Genomic DNA, 16,440 nt, shown 5'->3' on the forward strand with positions numbered 1-16,440 from the left:
GGTCTTCTCTTTAGAGTCAACTTAGAAAGTTTGGATCGTTCCACTGTGTAAAACGAATGGATAATTGAGACTTACAGAGAGGTTCGGGACGAGTTAAATGCTAATCTTGAAAGAAAGTGAAAGTTTGATCAAAATCGGAAATACAAATAGGGAAGATATGAAACTGTGATGTCCGTTTTTATGCTAAATTTGCATGCAGAACATCTCTCGCACAGTTGATATGAAAATGTAAATGGGAGCTGATGCAGATGTCATCAACTCACAATTTTCTACTGGTAGTATACAAACAAAAGAAAATTCAATGACGAAAATTCAATGGATAGGCCTATGCTTTAAAAATGTAAAACATAATAACGGTAGGCTCAGTTCAAAATGGTATATGATCAGCCAGCTATAAATATTACAGCTTCAGAATACATTGTAGTTGCGTACGAAGAAGAATTAGAAATGTAAAGAAAGTTTGTGAACAGCTTATAGATCATGGTTTTGTTCATAGTAGGCCGTAATCATACACAATAAACAGAACCCTGGAATGATACTTTCACTCCAGGCAGACCCGCTTTCTGATCATTGCTATAATCAAAGCGTCAGATTTGAAAGTGCTTTGTAATTAATGTCCGCTCTGAACGAAATGATGTTTAATCGGTGCGGCAAGAAGGTTTCCTTGCTTTACAGTTGCCTATACTCGTTAGGTTCGGGATATAGGCCTATAGGTGCGTTATTTTGGGACACTCTAATTCGATCGAGAAGGTGATGCGTTATGTAGTCACTGACCGCCGTTGCACAGCAAATAAAAGTGACAAAATATGTGACCATTAAAGAGCAGTATCATGGCAACTTATCACGTCAAATTGCATATGGGGTATAGGTCTGCTGATCGAATCTATACGAAAGGCACCTTTTCCTGCACTTTTCTTGCCTTGTGGTCATGAGTCGCAAACTTTAATTAAACCTAATTACTGTGGAACAGTGGCGTAAACAGAATCGTTATAGGGTCCATAAGCCTTTTGCCTTGCCCTGAATTACACTGGCTTCCTGGAAAGTAAATTCTTCGACATGGTAACTCGTTCGATGGACATTTTGCTTCGATTGATCCTATTTTCAATCTTTTTGGTGTGTGTGTGCGTGTGTACGTGTGTGCGTATGCGTGTGCGTGCGTTTGTTGTTTTCTATGCCAAGCATAGATACCAAACAGGTTCATAATTTTGATAAGATGCGCTCTCCGCGTCACCTCCGTTGTCATTAGCTGCACTATATACACCACAGTGCTGAGGGATCAGCGGCATCAGATCCAGATCTATCCAGATCCAGAATCCATAGGCCTACGGCATAATTATCACAGCTGTAAAATGACATCAGTACCCCTAAACCTAATGTATTATATGTAACTGCCACCGAAAACATCCTACTAACTATATTCGATGAAAAGAAAAAGTACAGTGCAGGTCTACCTCGTCTGGAATCTTCTTGTTCGTTCTCACAGAACTTGTGAGTTAAAAATAATTACATGACATCATAGGGTAGGATCCCCCAGCTCTGTCACGTGATATTGTGTGACGCTTCGTCGCATGACGTCAGCACATTTGCAAAAGTACACAGCAAAAGTTACGTACAAGTACGGCGGCTGGGTCGTTACGTACATAAAGTGCGTTTACTAGTGTGTGATGTAGAGTAGACTGCCATTATCACAAACGCAACTGTGTGTAGGTCACAGGACACAACGCCACTGTTTGGGCTTCAATCGTGTTTTTGTTATAAATTAGAAAAGTATGGAGTTTCCTGAATTAGGACAACATTGCCATGAGTCTACATGCAAACAGTTAGGTAAGTTGAATTATGGAGATACGTTTTCTGTTTGACTTTGCTTGTAATATAGAGAACGACTTCTTGCCCATAGACTGTGGACTTATGTGAAATCCACACACCAACTGCTATATGTGGGACTACATTGAACGGCTGATGTGTAGTCATACTCGTCCTATCAAAAGAACGGCAACTATCATAGCTACATCTTAGAAGTTAGATGAACAGTAATATGAACGACTGGAACTGCCGTGTAGTGTCAGTGACCAAAGTGACGCAGATGTCAGGCAAACAAATATTTCTCTGGGGGCATTTGAAGTTCTTGCAAAAAGTCTTATTTATAAATTTACATTGCGCCGGGTTGCGGTCGCGGTTGCAGTGACAGACGTCGTCTGTCGACTGCGACGACTGCAACCAAGAATTACAGAATAGGCCTACTGTAAAAGTGGATATTTTCGCGTGACTAATTTTTCGCGTTTGGCCTGGTCGGAAGAGTTTCGCATGTTTTTACTTCCGCGGAATCAAGACATCACGCACAGGCACATATGGCAAGCAAAAATATTCGCGTGCTTTTATTTTCGCGCTTGTTTCTGGTTGCGCGAAATGCGCGAAAATTTCCACTTTTACAGTACCGGCTAAATTAGCATATTGGTGCGTATAAGAGCCGCCTCCGGCGGCTCTCCCTTAGAGAGGAAAGAGATGATCCCTTGCTTAGAGATGATTCAGCTGCCTGAATTGACCGAAAGATCGGTCTAATTTTCTGCTGGTCGTCGGGGATATGTTCTGTAGACACTGCGTCTGGCTTCACAGATCCCCTCCTATACGCTGAGGAGAGCGATAATGTCAAAAAAACAAATAATAGATAAATACATAAAAGGCTCCCCCGGACAGATGGATCTTTCTGTCTACAAACAATATGGTCTACTGCCAGTGCAGTGCCTGAACTGATTTAAATGATGAAGGAGGCAGACTTAATCAGTGCAGAAGAAGAAGAAGACTGGCAAACACATCATGTTCTTAACCTAACAACAACGTTACATTTATTTACAGTTCCTGTACAAAAAAGGCATTGACTTTGTAGTGTGGAACTAACTAGAATCATCTGTTGTTTGGGAGGCATGTAAAAGTGGGCAACATATTCGTTGTCAGCATCCCTTCTATTGTTTTTTCTTTATCGATATATTTTTATTTGAGTTGTAATTATGTCACTGCATGCTCAAGTCCTACATTTCCAAGTATTACAGAGACTCCAACTCTCCCGTTTTCGACGGGAGATCTCCCGCCGAAAGCCCATTTTTGCACAATCTCCCGTTCTCCCATTTGAGATTTGATTTCTCCCGCCCTGGCTCTGTGTCTCCCGGTGGAAAGGATTTCTTACTTATTTCTATCGTATGTTGAAAAAATAAGCCTTAGATAGCACCAGAGAACATCTAGAATCCTAGGAACTTCGCGCTTCGCTCACATCAACTTGGAGTCTCCCGTTTGCTAGGGGTTTCGGGCGGGAGAATCTCCAGATCAGAAGGTGCTTGGGGTTGGAGTCTCTGGTATAAGAGTACATTTTGTACCAGTAACTATGCATTACCATGATTTACTATATATATTCAATCACTCCTGCAGACTTTCTACCTATGAAATGTGATGCCTGCTCAAATGTGTTTTGGTAAGCAAAGCTCCTCCTTTAAAAATTCATCTCTCTCTCCCTCTCTCTCTCCCCCTCTCTCTTATCAACAATGTCTCGCCTAGGGAACCCAGAAAGACTAAAAAACAACAGAAGATTGAAAATGTATTAACTGTTGAGTGGTAAATCTCTTCAGAATTGTCAATAATGTTTATAGTTGTACACTTTTTGCAAGCAAATTGAAAGAGTTATATTTAAAAGAAGAAATATTACTCTAGAGTCATATTCAAGTCGAGTCTGTCTGACACTGATGATGATTTGACTAATAGTAAATACATATTTGAGTTGGTGATGTTCTTAGAATAAACTGAATGCACCATAACTGATAGTGTGTCTCAAATTGTTGTCGTCATGCCAAAATTTGATGAGCGCTTAAATTAGAATGAGAAATTGAAGACACTTGGCAAATATTTCTGTTTTGCAGCATGTTGTTGATTGCAGCTATTCATCCGGAAATTCAACAATTGAAGAAATCATAGTAATGATGATTGTTTATTCTTGTTGTTTTGTTGTTGTTTTGCAGTAAAGATCACATTACGTATGTGAAACACAACTGTGCTGCAGGCTTCCAAAAGGTAGGTCTGTTTTTCATGCTGAGGATCAGTGATGTGAACTTGCATCTTAATTAGAGATTGATGTGCTATCACATAAGTGGAAGTTGAATCAAATTCTGACAAATACAAAGAAAGATATGAATGCTTGAAAAATGTAAATTTTTAGTACTTATTTTTTGCATTTATACACTGTAATTATTAATTTTTTTTTAATTTTTGTATTTATATTTTTGTATTATCTTGGACTAAATACTAATTTTCCAGTAAACTGTGCGCTTAGAAACATCCGTATTAAGTGCCTTATAAATGTATTGTATTATTATTAGTATTAAGTGAAGCATTTGTCATTGCACGCAATGGATGCTTTAATACTTGTGTGGTTCGTACCAATTTACAGAAGGCTGTTCTCATTGATGTTAATAACTTACATGACGTGAGTTCTCAATGAGACATTTTCTTAGAGGACTGACATTGCTGTAATAACATTTTATGGCTAATCAGTGTTAAAGTGTGGTATACCATCATGTATCATACTGATGATGAAACCCAAATATACGTGTACGTGTCAATTTAGTGATTGCAGATCAGAATGACATGTTAGCAAAGTTCGAGGAAAATTGGACAATCCATTGGAAAGTTCAAAATGTGTGATGCAGCCATCATGAGAAGAGAAGAATGCTACAGTTTGTGATGGCTGACACAAAATATGAGAGTCACAGAGGCATAAGACAACATAATGAAAAAAATAGCAATGTATGAGCTCATCTGTCTGCAAACTCAAGGGCCTAAATCCACAGAGGAAGTGTAAATTTAGCTCATGGATTAAGCATATTTCACCTGCATAAATGTGCATGACAGATTGTGTGATGCCAATAGAGGTCCAATAATGAATGTATGCTGATATGAGCTTGTGAAAGGTATGCCTATTTCATGTTTGTTTTATTCCATGGATTTAGAGGCATTGGTTTCGTAAGGCATAGATTTGATTTAAACTACCCTTTTGAATTCAGACCAATTATGTATTACTTCATAAAGTGCTCATCCAGTCATGTGCTGTGAAAGACTTGTTATCACATACAATGTGTATTTGTAAAGTTGACTACAGTCTTACAATTTCATGTTATTTTTCACATTAAAAAGAAGTTAACATTAGGAGGAGAAATTCAAACTAGGCATCAGTAGAGATGTTTGCATTTTAGTGTGAATATGGTAAGATTTTGGTTTATTGTTTTAGTCATACAGTTGTACTGAAACCAACTCAACATTGAATTGCAGGATGTTCAAGTGCCAGTATGCCCCTTGTGCAACAAACCAGTGCCTATCAAAAGAGGGGAACCCCCAGATATAGGTGTGTCTGATCACATCGACAGAGAGTGCCAGTCAGATCCAGCTGTTAAGAAGAGGAAAGTGTACGCAAATCGGTGCAACAAAAAAGGATGCAAGCAGAAAGAGGTATATACATTGTATTATATGTACATATGTGATGCACCATGCAGCTCTTTCTTCTTTTCCACCTGTACTTCTTCTTTCATTTCTTTCATTTCTATCCAGTAATATCCATTTTAGAGTGACATGTCATGTATTGTGAGTGATCTGAAGATGAGAAAGTGCACATTATCTGGTGCGGTAAGACATGAAGAATGCTAGCTAACATTACCAATAACTGAAGCCAGGAACATGATGCATTTTTGCTTGTACATTGTTGCATATAGTCATACTACAGTGTAGGCTGTGAATTCCATGGCAGGGAAAGGCAATGTCATGGCAGAATCCTTGTGTGGCTACCTAATGGATAAATACTGAAGCATAGACATGTCTTGACATCGTATACGGTCTGTCTGATAGTTTCAAAATAAATATAGCACGTTATGTTGTGGTTAGGAAATTATTAACCTGCTCTTTGTGCTAAATGCATTGTAGCTTGCTATTTGATTGTGAAAATCTCCCCCAAAATCTTGGTCTAGTTTGTGAAATATAGCACTAATTTGTGCATTAGTGCACTATTTGGGCTTTGTCTCAATCAGCCCAAAATTTTCTCAATCCCATAATCGAACCAGGCACTGAGCCTGCTGAATGCTATGTAGAGTTCTTTGGCTGAACGAGTTGAGCAATGGCTAGCTGAGTGATGATGCAAAGTATGCATGCATAATTTACGGCTAATTTCCTGATTAGGCCGTTTTCAAGCTGATGAAGACACACATTTGTAATATCAGGCCATTTTCCTAAACCGCAAAATGGCCCGCTAGTTTGAACTTCGTTCTGTTGAAGACACACCTATAATCAGGATACTGATGTCTCTCAATTAAAAATCTCTGCTTTCATTTGATTCTGTTTTGTTTTGTTTTGTCTTGTCTTGTCTTGTCCTGTTTGGTCCCAGCTTGTTCCAATCCTGTGCTCATCCTGCCAGCTGAACTTTTGCCTGAAGCATAGACACACTTCAGACCATGACTGCCAAGGATTCCAGGGCTCAGGGAAGAGTGTTTCCAAACCAGGGTAAGGAAGAGTCTTCCTCAGAGGTTATGTCAGTTTATTTACAATCTAGGAAAAACTAAAAAGGCTCATCTGCAAAAGCCTTTTTTTCCCCCAGAATGGACTGCTTCAAGCATATTTTAATATAAAGGTCCCAAAGTTATTGAAAGCTTAAGGCATCTTACTGCAGCCCCTGTTTCTGTGAGTCTTCTGAACAATAGGTAATGCTCTCAGAGTCGTGGTCATTTGTTCAGTTTTATTATAATGATTGCATAAAATTTGGATGCATTAGTCACTAGCTGCTTATAAATGCCATCATCAAATAATTGTCTTGATAGTTTGAGAGCTCAAGATTCACAAAAGACTGATGATGCCAATTATAACTTGTTGCAGTAACTATCCTACTTCATCATGTACTTTTGCATAATGTCTACTACATAGTTGCATTCCAATATCTATTAACAACAATCCATTCTGTTATACTAATCTTCTGATACTCCTGCGCAACAGGATACTTAACATTATTGTAGCTGGTAGCTGCAAAACTCCTCTCTGTCCAATGTTTTGCTTTTGTTTGTGATTTTTGGTTTTTGTTTGGTTTTTGTTTGGCTTTGTCCAGTCTGTTGTGCATTCAATAGTTGTGATTTGCCCACTTTCTTCAGTGTGAGTTTTACTTTTGATGTGTTTTCAGGGCAGCTGCAATAAATAGGCAACAAGCCAGCAGTAGTCGTGGAGGAAGAGCAATGGGTAGTTCATCTTCTTCCAGGAACCAATCCAGACCTCAGCAGACATCAATGGCTACTCACGGCCGAGATCTAGACAGGTCAGTTTAACCAAACAGGGCGTGACAAAAGTATTCATGTGTTGTATACTTTCCTGAATGCATCTGTGGGTAACAGCCCTATATTTCAGCAGGAAACTTTCAATGCAGTATACTTCTCAGACAGTGAAATTTAGTTGCCCAGATAAGTGTTGCGGGTTTGTAGTAGCCTCATTAAAGCTTTTCCCATCCATTTTGGAATACATTTCATAAACTTATTTTAGATTGCAACCACAGGAAAGATTTCCAAAGATAGACGTTGAACTCTGCACCCACAGTGCATGATTGACATCCCATCCTTGATGCTAACATACCCATATTGGAGGGGATGTTGACAGAGTGAAACAATTACTAAAGCAAGCCATATATGTACAGTATCTCCACTTTAAAAACAAAACGAAACAAAACAAAACAAAACAAAACAAAACAAAACAAAACAAAACAAAAAACAAAACAAAACAAAACCCCCAACTGGTACTGCAGATACAGTTTTTACAATTCTCTATCATGGGATATCTCTGCACCATGCATCAACTAGGAATTTAACAAAATTGATATTTCATATGCACAACCACGGCTTGATCTCATGATGTTGTTGCTATCTTTTTGTAGTGAAAAATACAGAGCTGATTGTTGAGGCATTTTTAATACTTCCGATCTCTTTCCAAATTTTTTTATGCAAACATGAACTCCTTTGGAAAAAGATCGAAAGGTGTTTAAGTTTCTGATTCTATCACCTAAAAATGTGAAATACAGGGCAGAATACATTAGTGTGCCTTGATGGGAAGATGCTCTTGGCTTTTAGACTTGTGAAATATATCAAGGAGCTTGGAGATTTAGAGGTAATCAGTTGGAGCGCTTCATTGCACTTGTATCTGCCTCGGAGCCCAAATACATTCATTGGTGCTATGACATCATATCTGCACATAATGCCAAACTGAGTCGCCTCCATGAGTGGCTCAGATAAGTTGCAAGAACCCTCTTGTCGGTCCTGTCTCTGACATGGGTCTAGACCCATTGGTAATCCTTGTCAAATGCAAGATTTATACAAGAAAAGAAAATGAAACTAAACAAATGTCTGGATGAATTATGATGACATGAGGACAAAATAAATGAGTTGTAGAATTGCAATTGCTGTAATGTGTATTATGAAGTGATATAATGTGAGCACAATCATTTGTTGACAGACATCTAGACGTGTATGCTGAACAGCATATTTTGTAGGCTTAAAACCGATAGCAATTCTCCCACGTAATTTCTCTGTTAAAAGTACTATATTATGAGATGATGTAATCTGGATGTGATATCTTGCCCAAGTTTTCAGTCAAGATCTTGTCCTGATTGATTCTTCCCAATTTGTGTTTCTTTGTATTTGTGTCTGTCATCTGTATTTCCTGTTTATCTTACGTGTAGAGAGAGGCGGGAGAGACTTGCAGCAGCGAGACAGCCAGCGAGACAGCCAGCGGTGAACAACTCTTACTCCATGCAGGCAGGCATGGTGAGATCATGTTTTGTGAAGAATTTAGGAATGGCCATTCATTTCTTCTTATCAAAGAATTTTCTTTATTAATGATCCTGAATAAAATTTCTTCTGTTCTGACTGATACTGTAACCCATTAAAAAAAAAAAAAAAAAAAATTGAATATCTCCACATTTCAGCATAAGTGCTATGAAATGCAAGTGAGTGTGATAACTACAGAAAACCAATGATTTGCCCTTTTCCACCTGTATTCAGAAACTTGCAGTAGCCATTTGCCACTTTGTCATGTTACGGCTGTATAAGCATTTCCCCTCAAAACAAACAAACACAGTGAGCCAAAAGGTCCTAAGCATTGTTGAAATGGTAACCTGTGGTTTCAAATTGGTAATTATAATAGTAGTGATAATACAGTATGATAATAATAGTTGTTACTTATGTAGCACACAGGTCCACCTTTTGTGTTCATGGTACTTCAAGAAAAATACATGTACAAAACATATGAATGCGGGGATGAAAATAAACTTACAAAGCAGCAATTAAAAAGGAACACAAATCTCCTGGACATAGTGGACTACAGTTATGTATTCCTTAATACGAGAGAATCAAATAAGTTTTCAGTTTGGATTTGAATGTTTCTGTTGATAAAAGTTAATGTCATTGAATGGGTAGCTGATTCCACAGTTTGGAGCCTAAGACCAAAAAGCATACTTAACAGTATATCAGCCATTGATATTTCTCTGTTTGAGGAATGTCATCAATTTAAGGTGCGCATTGTTCACTGCTCAGTAATAATTTATTTAGCTGATTACTAATGGTCATGATTCATTTTCTTGTATCAAAGTCGGAAGACGAGGCCATGGCAAGGGCCATCCAGATGTCTCTAGCAGAAGGCAGCTCATCATCATCTCAGGCCAGACCGTCTCAGCCAAAGAATCCCGCCACTCTCCAGCAGGAGGATGAGGACCTGGCCCTGGCCAGAGCATTGGCAGCTAGTGAAGAGGAGGAGAGGAATCGCAGGAGACGACAGGTGAGGTCCTACTTCCCACTTACACCTCTTCATGATACATTCCTCGACCATCCTCTTCACCTTTCTTTTTTCCCCTCTCTCTCTTCTGGGTGAAATGTGGTTGAAATGCATATTGTAAAACCTGAAACTTTCAGAACACGATACTTTCGTGAATTTGAGCCAACTTTCTTTTCTTGGCAAGAAACTTGTGCAAATTAATGATCAGCATTCAGTGCCTTGTGCAGACAAATCTTTTGTGTGCATTCTACTTTCATGAATCTTGGCTCCTTGCAAAATTTGCAAAAGTTTCATGCACGCGAAAATGTCTGGTGTTACAGTCTGCATGCAAAATGCATAGGCCAGTTGCTGCTAGATTATAGTCAGATGAAAATTAAATGTTTGCTTTTAACTATCTAAAGGGAATTGAGATAATAACATATTTTCATTGAAGTTATATCATATGATTCTTTGACCCTATCAGGTGGCCATTGACATTGTGTACCATCAGGTTGCCAATGAGAATGACAGAATTAAGAGAAGTTATATTTTCATTTTTCATTGTAATGCATTACAATGAAAATTGAAAATGTACTTATTTTGTTGTAAGTTTTCCTGCCCGTTTTGAGCCATCATTTCATTCAGTTTTCAAAAATTGTGTTTTCAATTTCGTCCTGGACAATTTGTAACATGCAGATGCTCATTTCAATAATAGTTTTTTTTAGTAATTTTGAAATACAGCTGCATTGTAATGCAATTTCATTCTCAGTCACCTGCTTTTGTCAATTACAATTCAAATTTGTCAGTCATATCTAAGCATGAGACAGCAAAATCAGTTTCCTCTATTCAGCAGAAAATTTGTAGTATTGAGATGAGGATCTAATTGCAAGCATTAGCATAGAAAGAAACTCAATTCCAGGCTGATATGTGCAACACAGTTTCCACCATCCCTGTGAAATTGTTAGGGTGTTTGCATTATATGCAAGAATATGTCAATATGCAGAAATCACTCTTGTAATTATTGTGGGGTTACTGTTTGTTGATGGAAACGTTGAATGTGAAAAAGAACATCAGAGAAATGAAAGAGACTGGAAGTTCTCCACTTCAAGTATAAACTGGTTTCAATAGGGGAAACATTTCTTCTGTTTTTAGAGAATATGAAAAGCAAAGAATGTATCAATTCAATTCGTATTCATCTTTCACACAATGTTGAATGACAGGCTTTCCTGTCAATTCCAGCCACCTATTTTTTTTGTTATTATTATTACTATTATTATTATTTTTTTTGTTTTGTTGTTAACAGAGGACACAAAAGAAAGCAATCTGTTGGTGGAATATATAGATTTTGGTTTCATTTTGGAAACGAAGTAGTTCTACTTCAGATATATGTATCTTTTGTTGATAAGTGAGAGTGACTCATTAACGCAGGATGTATTGCATGCATGCTGAAATTGCTAATTTCACTTCCTCCTCATCTCTGTTTTTCCTCTACGTCCCAGGTGGTGTATTAATGCTGTCATTGTTGTTCTGTTTGCAGCAGCAACATTCGCAGAGCTCCTCCGGCGATTCAAAGTGTAGTGTCTCCTGATCGGGTGGCTGCATTCTTCTCTCCTCTCTCTAAGAATGGACCGATAATTCACCAGGGGGAATGTGGAGACAAGAACTATTTATTATAGCATAGCATGAATATATTATTGGAGTTTTATGCAGGATTTTTAATTTTTCTATGGCATGACATTATGTGAGAAGCAGATAAAATTGCAGCCTGAAAGGGTTTACAAGACTCATCCAGTTGTCACCTTATGGTAGGCTTATGAATTCTTTCTAATCACCAAGTGCAAGAATAAAATGTTATGTGATAAAATGTTTGATTCCTTGTATTTATTTGATACAGTAAATGACCTTTGATCAAAGAATGTCTGGCATTAGGGCATGTGGAATATATAATTTATTCTTTTTTCATGAAAAAAAAAAATCTTTTTCTCACACCATGACAAGAATGTGTATATCATTGAGTGACAAGTTTGAAGATTGAAGTGTTAAAGGTAGCACAATTTGCTATCAACCTCTCGATGATCCAAGCTTAAAGGGACCAAAAATCCTTCAACGAACGTTCCTGGCAGTGGTTGCATCAAAACAGTTAGCAGAGTGTCCATGGAGTACCCAGCAGTGATCAGTTACAGTATATGAATTTACAAATGATAAATGAGGTAAAAATAATTGCTGCTGAAGGTGAAGTGCTACAGTTAGCACTCAGGTAAAAATAATTGCTGCTGAAGGTGAAGTGCTACAGTTAGCACTCCGGTAAAAATTCACAAATGATAAATGAGGTAAAAATGATTGCTACTCAAGGTAAAGTGCTGCAGTTAGCAGTTGGCACTCGGGTAGAGGAGAAATGCAAATCGATTCTTGGCAAGGCTTGAACCGTCATCCCTAATGAGCGATCGCCATTAGTGTGGAGGGTAGCTGGCAGGTTAATGCTCATCCTTCCTGTGTATTCAACATTTTTAGCAGTTTTAATGTGTGCATATCAGATGGACAGACATGGGTATCATGATGCATGTCACCTAGGCAGTATGCTAATGGCCCAGCATTTGCCCAAAGTGTACACAAAATGTACCAAGAACGTGTACCCTTAAGAGGGAAAATACCACTTCAATGATTGTTGTAAAATAGGTCCTGCAATTCAGAAATAAAGACCATTCGGAAGTCCCCATATGAATGCCTTTGATATGACTCACTAACACCGGCACCCTTGTTACTTTCTTTATGCTTGTCCACGTATATGTTCATGTAGAATCTATGTGCTGTGATTTATTATGATTTATTATTACTCCAAACAATTAACCAGTGTTAATGGGCAATGACAGCTATCTATGAAGACTCAGGGTAGACTCATTCTATGTTTGCTTCCATGGTGTTCATCGTCTCCAGCAGGTTGAGTATGCGTACATGCAGTACACGTACAGAACAATATCAAAGACTTCATACTGTAATGAGAATTGCAGTAGTTTGTATTGCCCTGTCTTACCCCGTCTTACCCCGAAAATGGAGCCATCGAGGCATGTCTAAGGGAAGGCAAACCTGTTTATTACAGTGCTTTGCCATGTTGTTTTTTGTTGTTGTTTTTTGGTTCTCTGGAACATTTGACATTTTTGAGATACAGCTGTACATGTACAAGGTTTTGTTGCCCAAACAGAGGTATGATCTATGGGAATTGTTGGAAAATAGATGGCTATAAACGTGGCAAGGAGTAGTGTGCTGGTACAGATGGAAGGGAGGAGGCCTAGATTACATGTAAGAGTCCATAGCTCATCATTCCATGTTTACCACTCGGTATTTTTTAGGCCTAATTTAGCATGTTATGATGCAATTACCACACATGTGTTACACTTGTTTTGTTTTGTTTTTTCTTTTGACATTTTATCATGTTTGTCCTCATATGGAATAAGAATAAGAATATTCAACCTGCTGCATGGAAAAATAAAACAAAAACAAGCAGGAGAAATATCAAGCAGTGGATATTTCTTTTTGCTTCCTTGTTTTCTTTACAAAAGGCAAGATAGAAAAACAAAATGGTGGTGGTATATGAATTGCAAACCAACATACAAGAATTTCATGAACGGTATGTACAGTGCATACTGCACAGATATGCTGCAAAATGAGGATTATTACATGTATTCCTGTTGGCAAATTTTTTGTGGAAGTGGCTGTGATAGCGTCGGATATTTCTGTAAATCAGCCAGATTGCCTGTACGTATATTTTTTGCCCTCATTTGAATGCCCACTGTGAGTTTCCCCAAAATGTGTTACACCCGCAGCTGGCAGATGATACAGTTGTAAGTACTGTACCACAAAAAAATGTACACATCAGTCAGATATTGAATCAGTTGCCTTCTCTGAAACCTGGGGGGCGTTTCATCAACGAGTTCGTCGGAGGTTTTCACCGACGAATTTGCTATCAGCCAATCAGACGCAAGGATTTACACTGACAACTGTTAAAAGCTAATGAAATCCTTGGTCTGATTGGCTGATAGCAAATTTGTCGGTGAAATCTCCGACGAACTCGTTGATGAAACGCCCCCCTGATCAGCAAAGGGAATTAATATTCAGACTTTCTGATACAAATGCCAATGCCCTGGTACAGAGCAGCTTAATTGTGGAGTCTGAGTTTAAATTTTAAACACTCAATATCTAATCTCTTGTACGTGTGATAGGGAAAGTAACAGAAAACATCATACTCGGTACACTCGGGCAGCACCATATCTGATTTGCTTTTCTTGTCTGTAATTCTTTACAGGTTTTATGTATGTGATGTTTGTAATTGTTTTGTACACTGTACACGGCACTGACATAACATGCGTATTCTTAACATTGATAATAAAAAGCATATTCTATTCCAGCAGATGAAATTACACATGGTATTTCTTGTTTCATGATGAAGTAGAATACAATGTATCTTCTGTTCTTTTTAATAGAAAGAGAGGGAGAGAGAGAGAGAGAGAGAGAGAGAGACTCAAACACACAGATGCATACACCTACACACATGTACACACAATTATTCCTCATAAAAACTTTCATAATCCACGAGGTTAAAGGTGCATGGTCCCGGTGTTTTAGTCAAATGTGTACGCGGACGCACGACGCAAGTTTCCTATAGAGACCTACGCTATCGACTCCTCTTTAGCGCTTACACTGTGGCCCACTTCCCCCAGACTGAAGAAGTCTGATTCACTGTAGTCAGTGGTCCGATCACAGTTCGGCTCATGATTCAGCTGAGGGGGATGACAGCTTCAGCAAACTTCTTTTGTGATGTCATAATAAGAAGCACATATGCACACACCCTGGCATTACTACAGACTGCGTGTTGCGCAGAGAAGACAACGAAGGCAACGTTACTTAGCAACACCTACAGTACGCACTTTACTCTTGATGACAGCTCAACTTCGGCTATCTTCATATCAATGCTAACGGTGATGGGCAGTATCATCAACAGCGCCCTCTACACTACCGGGACTATGCACCTTTAAAGGGGATGGCTAGTAACTGATCAGTGGGAATCAGTGGGAATGCTGGGGGATGATTGTTCCAATCCTTGTGGGATTCATTTAAGAGTACATTATATATCTATTGTTGTGTGAAAATTATTTGCTTCACAATGGTCTCATATTCAAGTAATGTGCAGTTTAATGTTTCCAGGTTAGCATGCCTGTACAGTGACGGGGCGATCGTTAACAGCCCTTTAAATGATGCTTCCCTGTACAGTGTGCTCCCGTTATACCGAACACAACTACAGTATAATGAAATTTTGTTGCAGTAAAGTAAAAAAATTCATGTCTCAAAATTATCATCTATATACAAATGTACAGTGGACTCCCATTAAAACAAAGTCCTCGGGATCGGCAGTTTTCTTTTGTTATATCGACGTTTTGTTATAACTTAACAAATAAACAATGAAAAAAAAAAATTAGGGCGAATAATGTTGTGGCCTGAATTTGTACTTTGTTGTTACTGGAATTTTGTTTTAACTGTGTCCGTTATAACTGATGTGCAATGTATCTTTATGTATTTTATTTGTTCGGCTATAACAAAATTTTGACATACCGGTAATGAAAGAATCCTACCGGTCCCAAGGACTTATTTCAATGAAGGTTACGTGTTCATGTACAATATTTACTGTAAACCAGCCAACATAATTGATGAGAATTAACCGAAGATTTTGGAAAGTCACTGAATAAACTAAGAACTTGTAAACACACTCTTTGACTGCACTGTTGACATCAAATAAAATAAATTAGCTACACTTGTACATCAAGAAGGTGAAATCTGAATGAATTGATGTCATTATCAGTTGGCTTTTAGATTAGCATCAACGTGTTACCTGTGATGGGATAAGTCATCAGAAACACTTTATCTACTACGCCACAGTCCTAAACTAACAATTTCATCAACAGAAAAACACCACACACACACACACACACACATAGAATTCATGATAGAATGTGTGGGTTTTTGTGGTTTTCTTTTCTTTTCTTTTCTTTTTTGCCATTTCTATACTTACTTAATGGTATTCATGTCGAACAATCAATGACATTGATTCTAATATAAAGAGGCTTTTATTTAGAACAATTTGTGTTCATTCCTAAGATCCGCACTACAAATATCCACGTCAAGGATTTTGCTTGACCTATGACCACATTGCATTACTAGTGTACTCTAAATGTACATCATCAGGTATTGATGTACTTCTACCAGTACAGCTGTATGAAGCCTTAAACAGCTTCCAAAGAGCAATTTATCACAGGTCATTGATAGGTTACTAGTTCAGTGTCAGTGTGATTCCAACTCAAGCAAACCCGCAGCACTTATCAAATAATCACAAGAATCCCTGGATTTTAACTGCATCTAAACACGAGTGACACCTTGTATTACTACGGTTGAATTTTCAAGATTAAGAGCATTACATTATTCACCTGTAGAAGAAAGCAGAACACATTACTTGTCTTACACAATCATCAGATAACCACTGTAGTACATGCACGTGATTACAGGAACTGTGTTCAAAATATGCCCCGGCAACCAAGGACTGTTTAGAAAGTACACGTATCACAGTTTTGTTTTGTTGATGCTGCA

The 16,440-nt window shown here is 38.2% G+C and overlaps 1 protein-coding gene across 3 annotated transcripts; it reads left to right on the top strand.

The window, feature by feature from the left end:
- The first annotated feature begins 1,685 nt into the window (after positions 1-1,685).
- LOC140234844 (AN1-type zinc finger protein 2B-like) lies at positions 1,686-11,734 on the top strand. Of its 3 annotated transcripts, none has more exons than XM_072314889.1 (9): positions 1,686-1,824; positions 3,421-3,463; positions 4,005-4,056; positions 5,311-5,487; positions 6,413-6,528; positions 7,196-7,327; positions 8,738-8,822; positions 9,646-9,831; positions 11,307-11,734. In XM_072314889.1, the coding sequence occupies exons 1-9, from the start codon at positions 1,770-1,772 to the stop codon at positions 11,316-11,318; spliced, it is 858 nt and encodes a 285-aa protein (XP_072170990.1). In that variant the 5' UTR covers positions 1,686-1,769; the 3' UTR covers positions 11,319-11,734. The 3 variants fall into 3 exon arrangements, with proteins under 3 accessions (XP_072170990.1, XP_072170988.1, XP_072170989.1); XM_072314887.1 differs by having other exon boundaries at positions 11,345-11,734; XM_072314888.1 differs by having other exon boundaries at positions 11,348-11,734.
- Positions 11,735-16,440: the final 4,706 nt, after the last annotated feature.

Source organism: Diadema setosum, chromosome 11 (genome assembly GCF_964275005.1).
Source record: "Diadema setosum chromosome 11, eeDiaSeto1, whole genome shotgun sequence".
Lineage (NCBI taxonomy): Eukaryota > Metazoa > Echinodermata > Echinoidea > Diadematoida > Diadematidae > Diadema > Diadema setosum.

Coding starts and splice junctions, on each gene's coding strand:
- LOC140234844 (XM_072314887.1), top strand. CDS start 1,770: ATGGAGTTTCCTGAATTAGGACAACATTGCCATGAGTCTACATGCAAA. Junction 4,057..5,310: donor GTGCTGCAGGCTTCCAAAAG/GTAGGTCTGTTT, acceptor ATTGAATTGCAG/GATGTTCAAGTGCCAGTATG. Junction 7,328..8,737: donor CACGGCCGAGATCTAGACAG/GTCAGTTTAACC, acceptor TCTTACGTGTAG/AGAGAGGCGGGAGAGACTTG.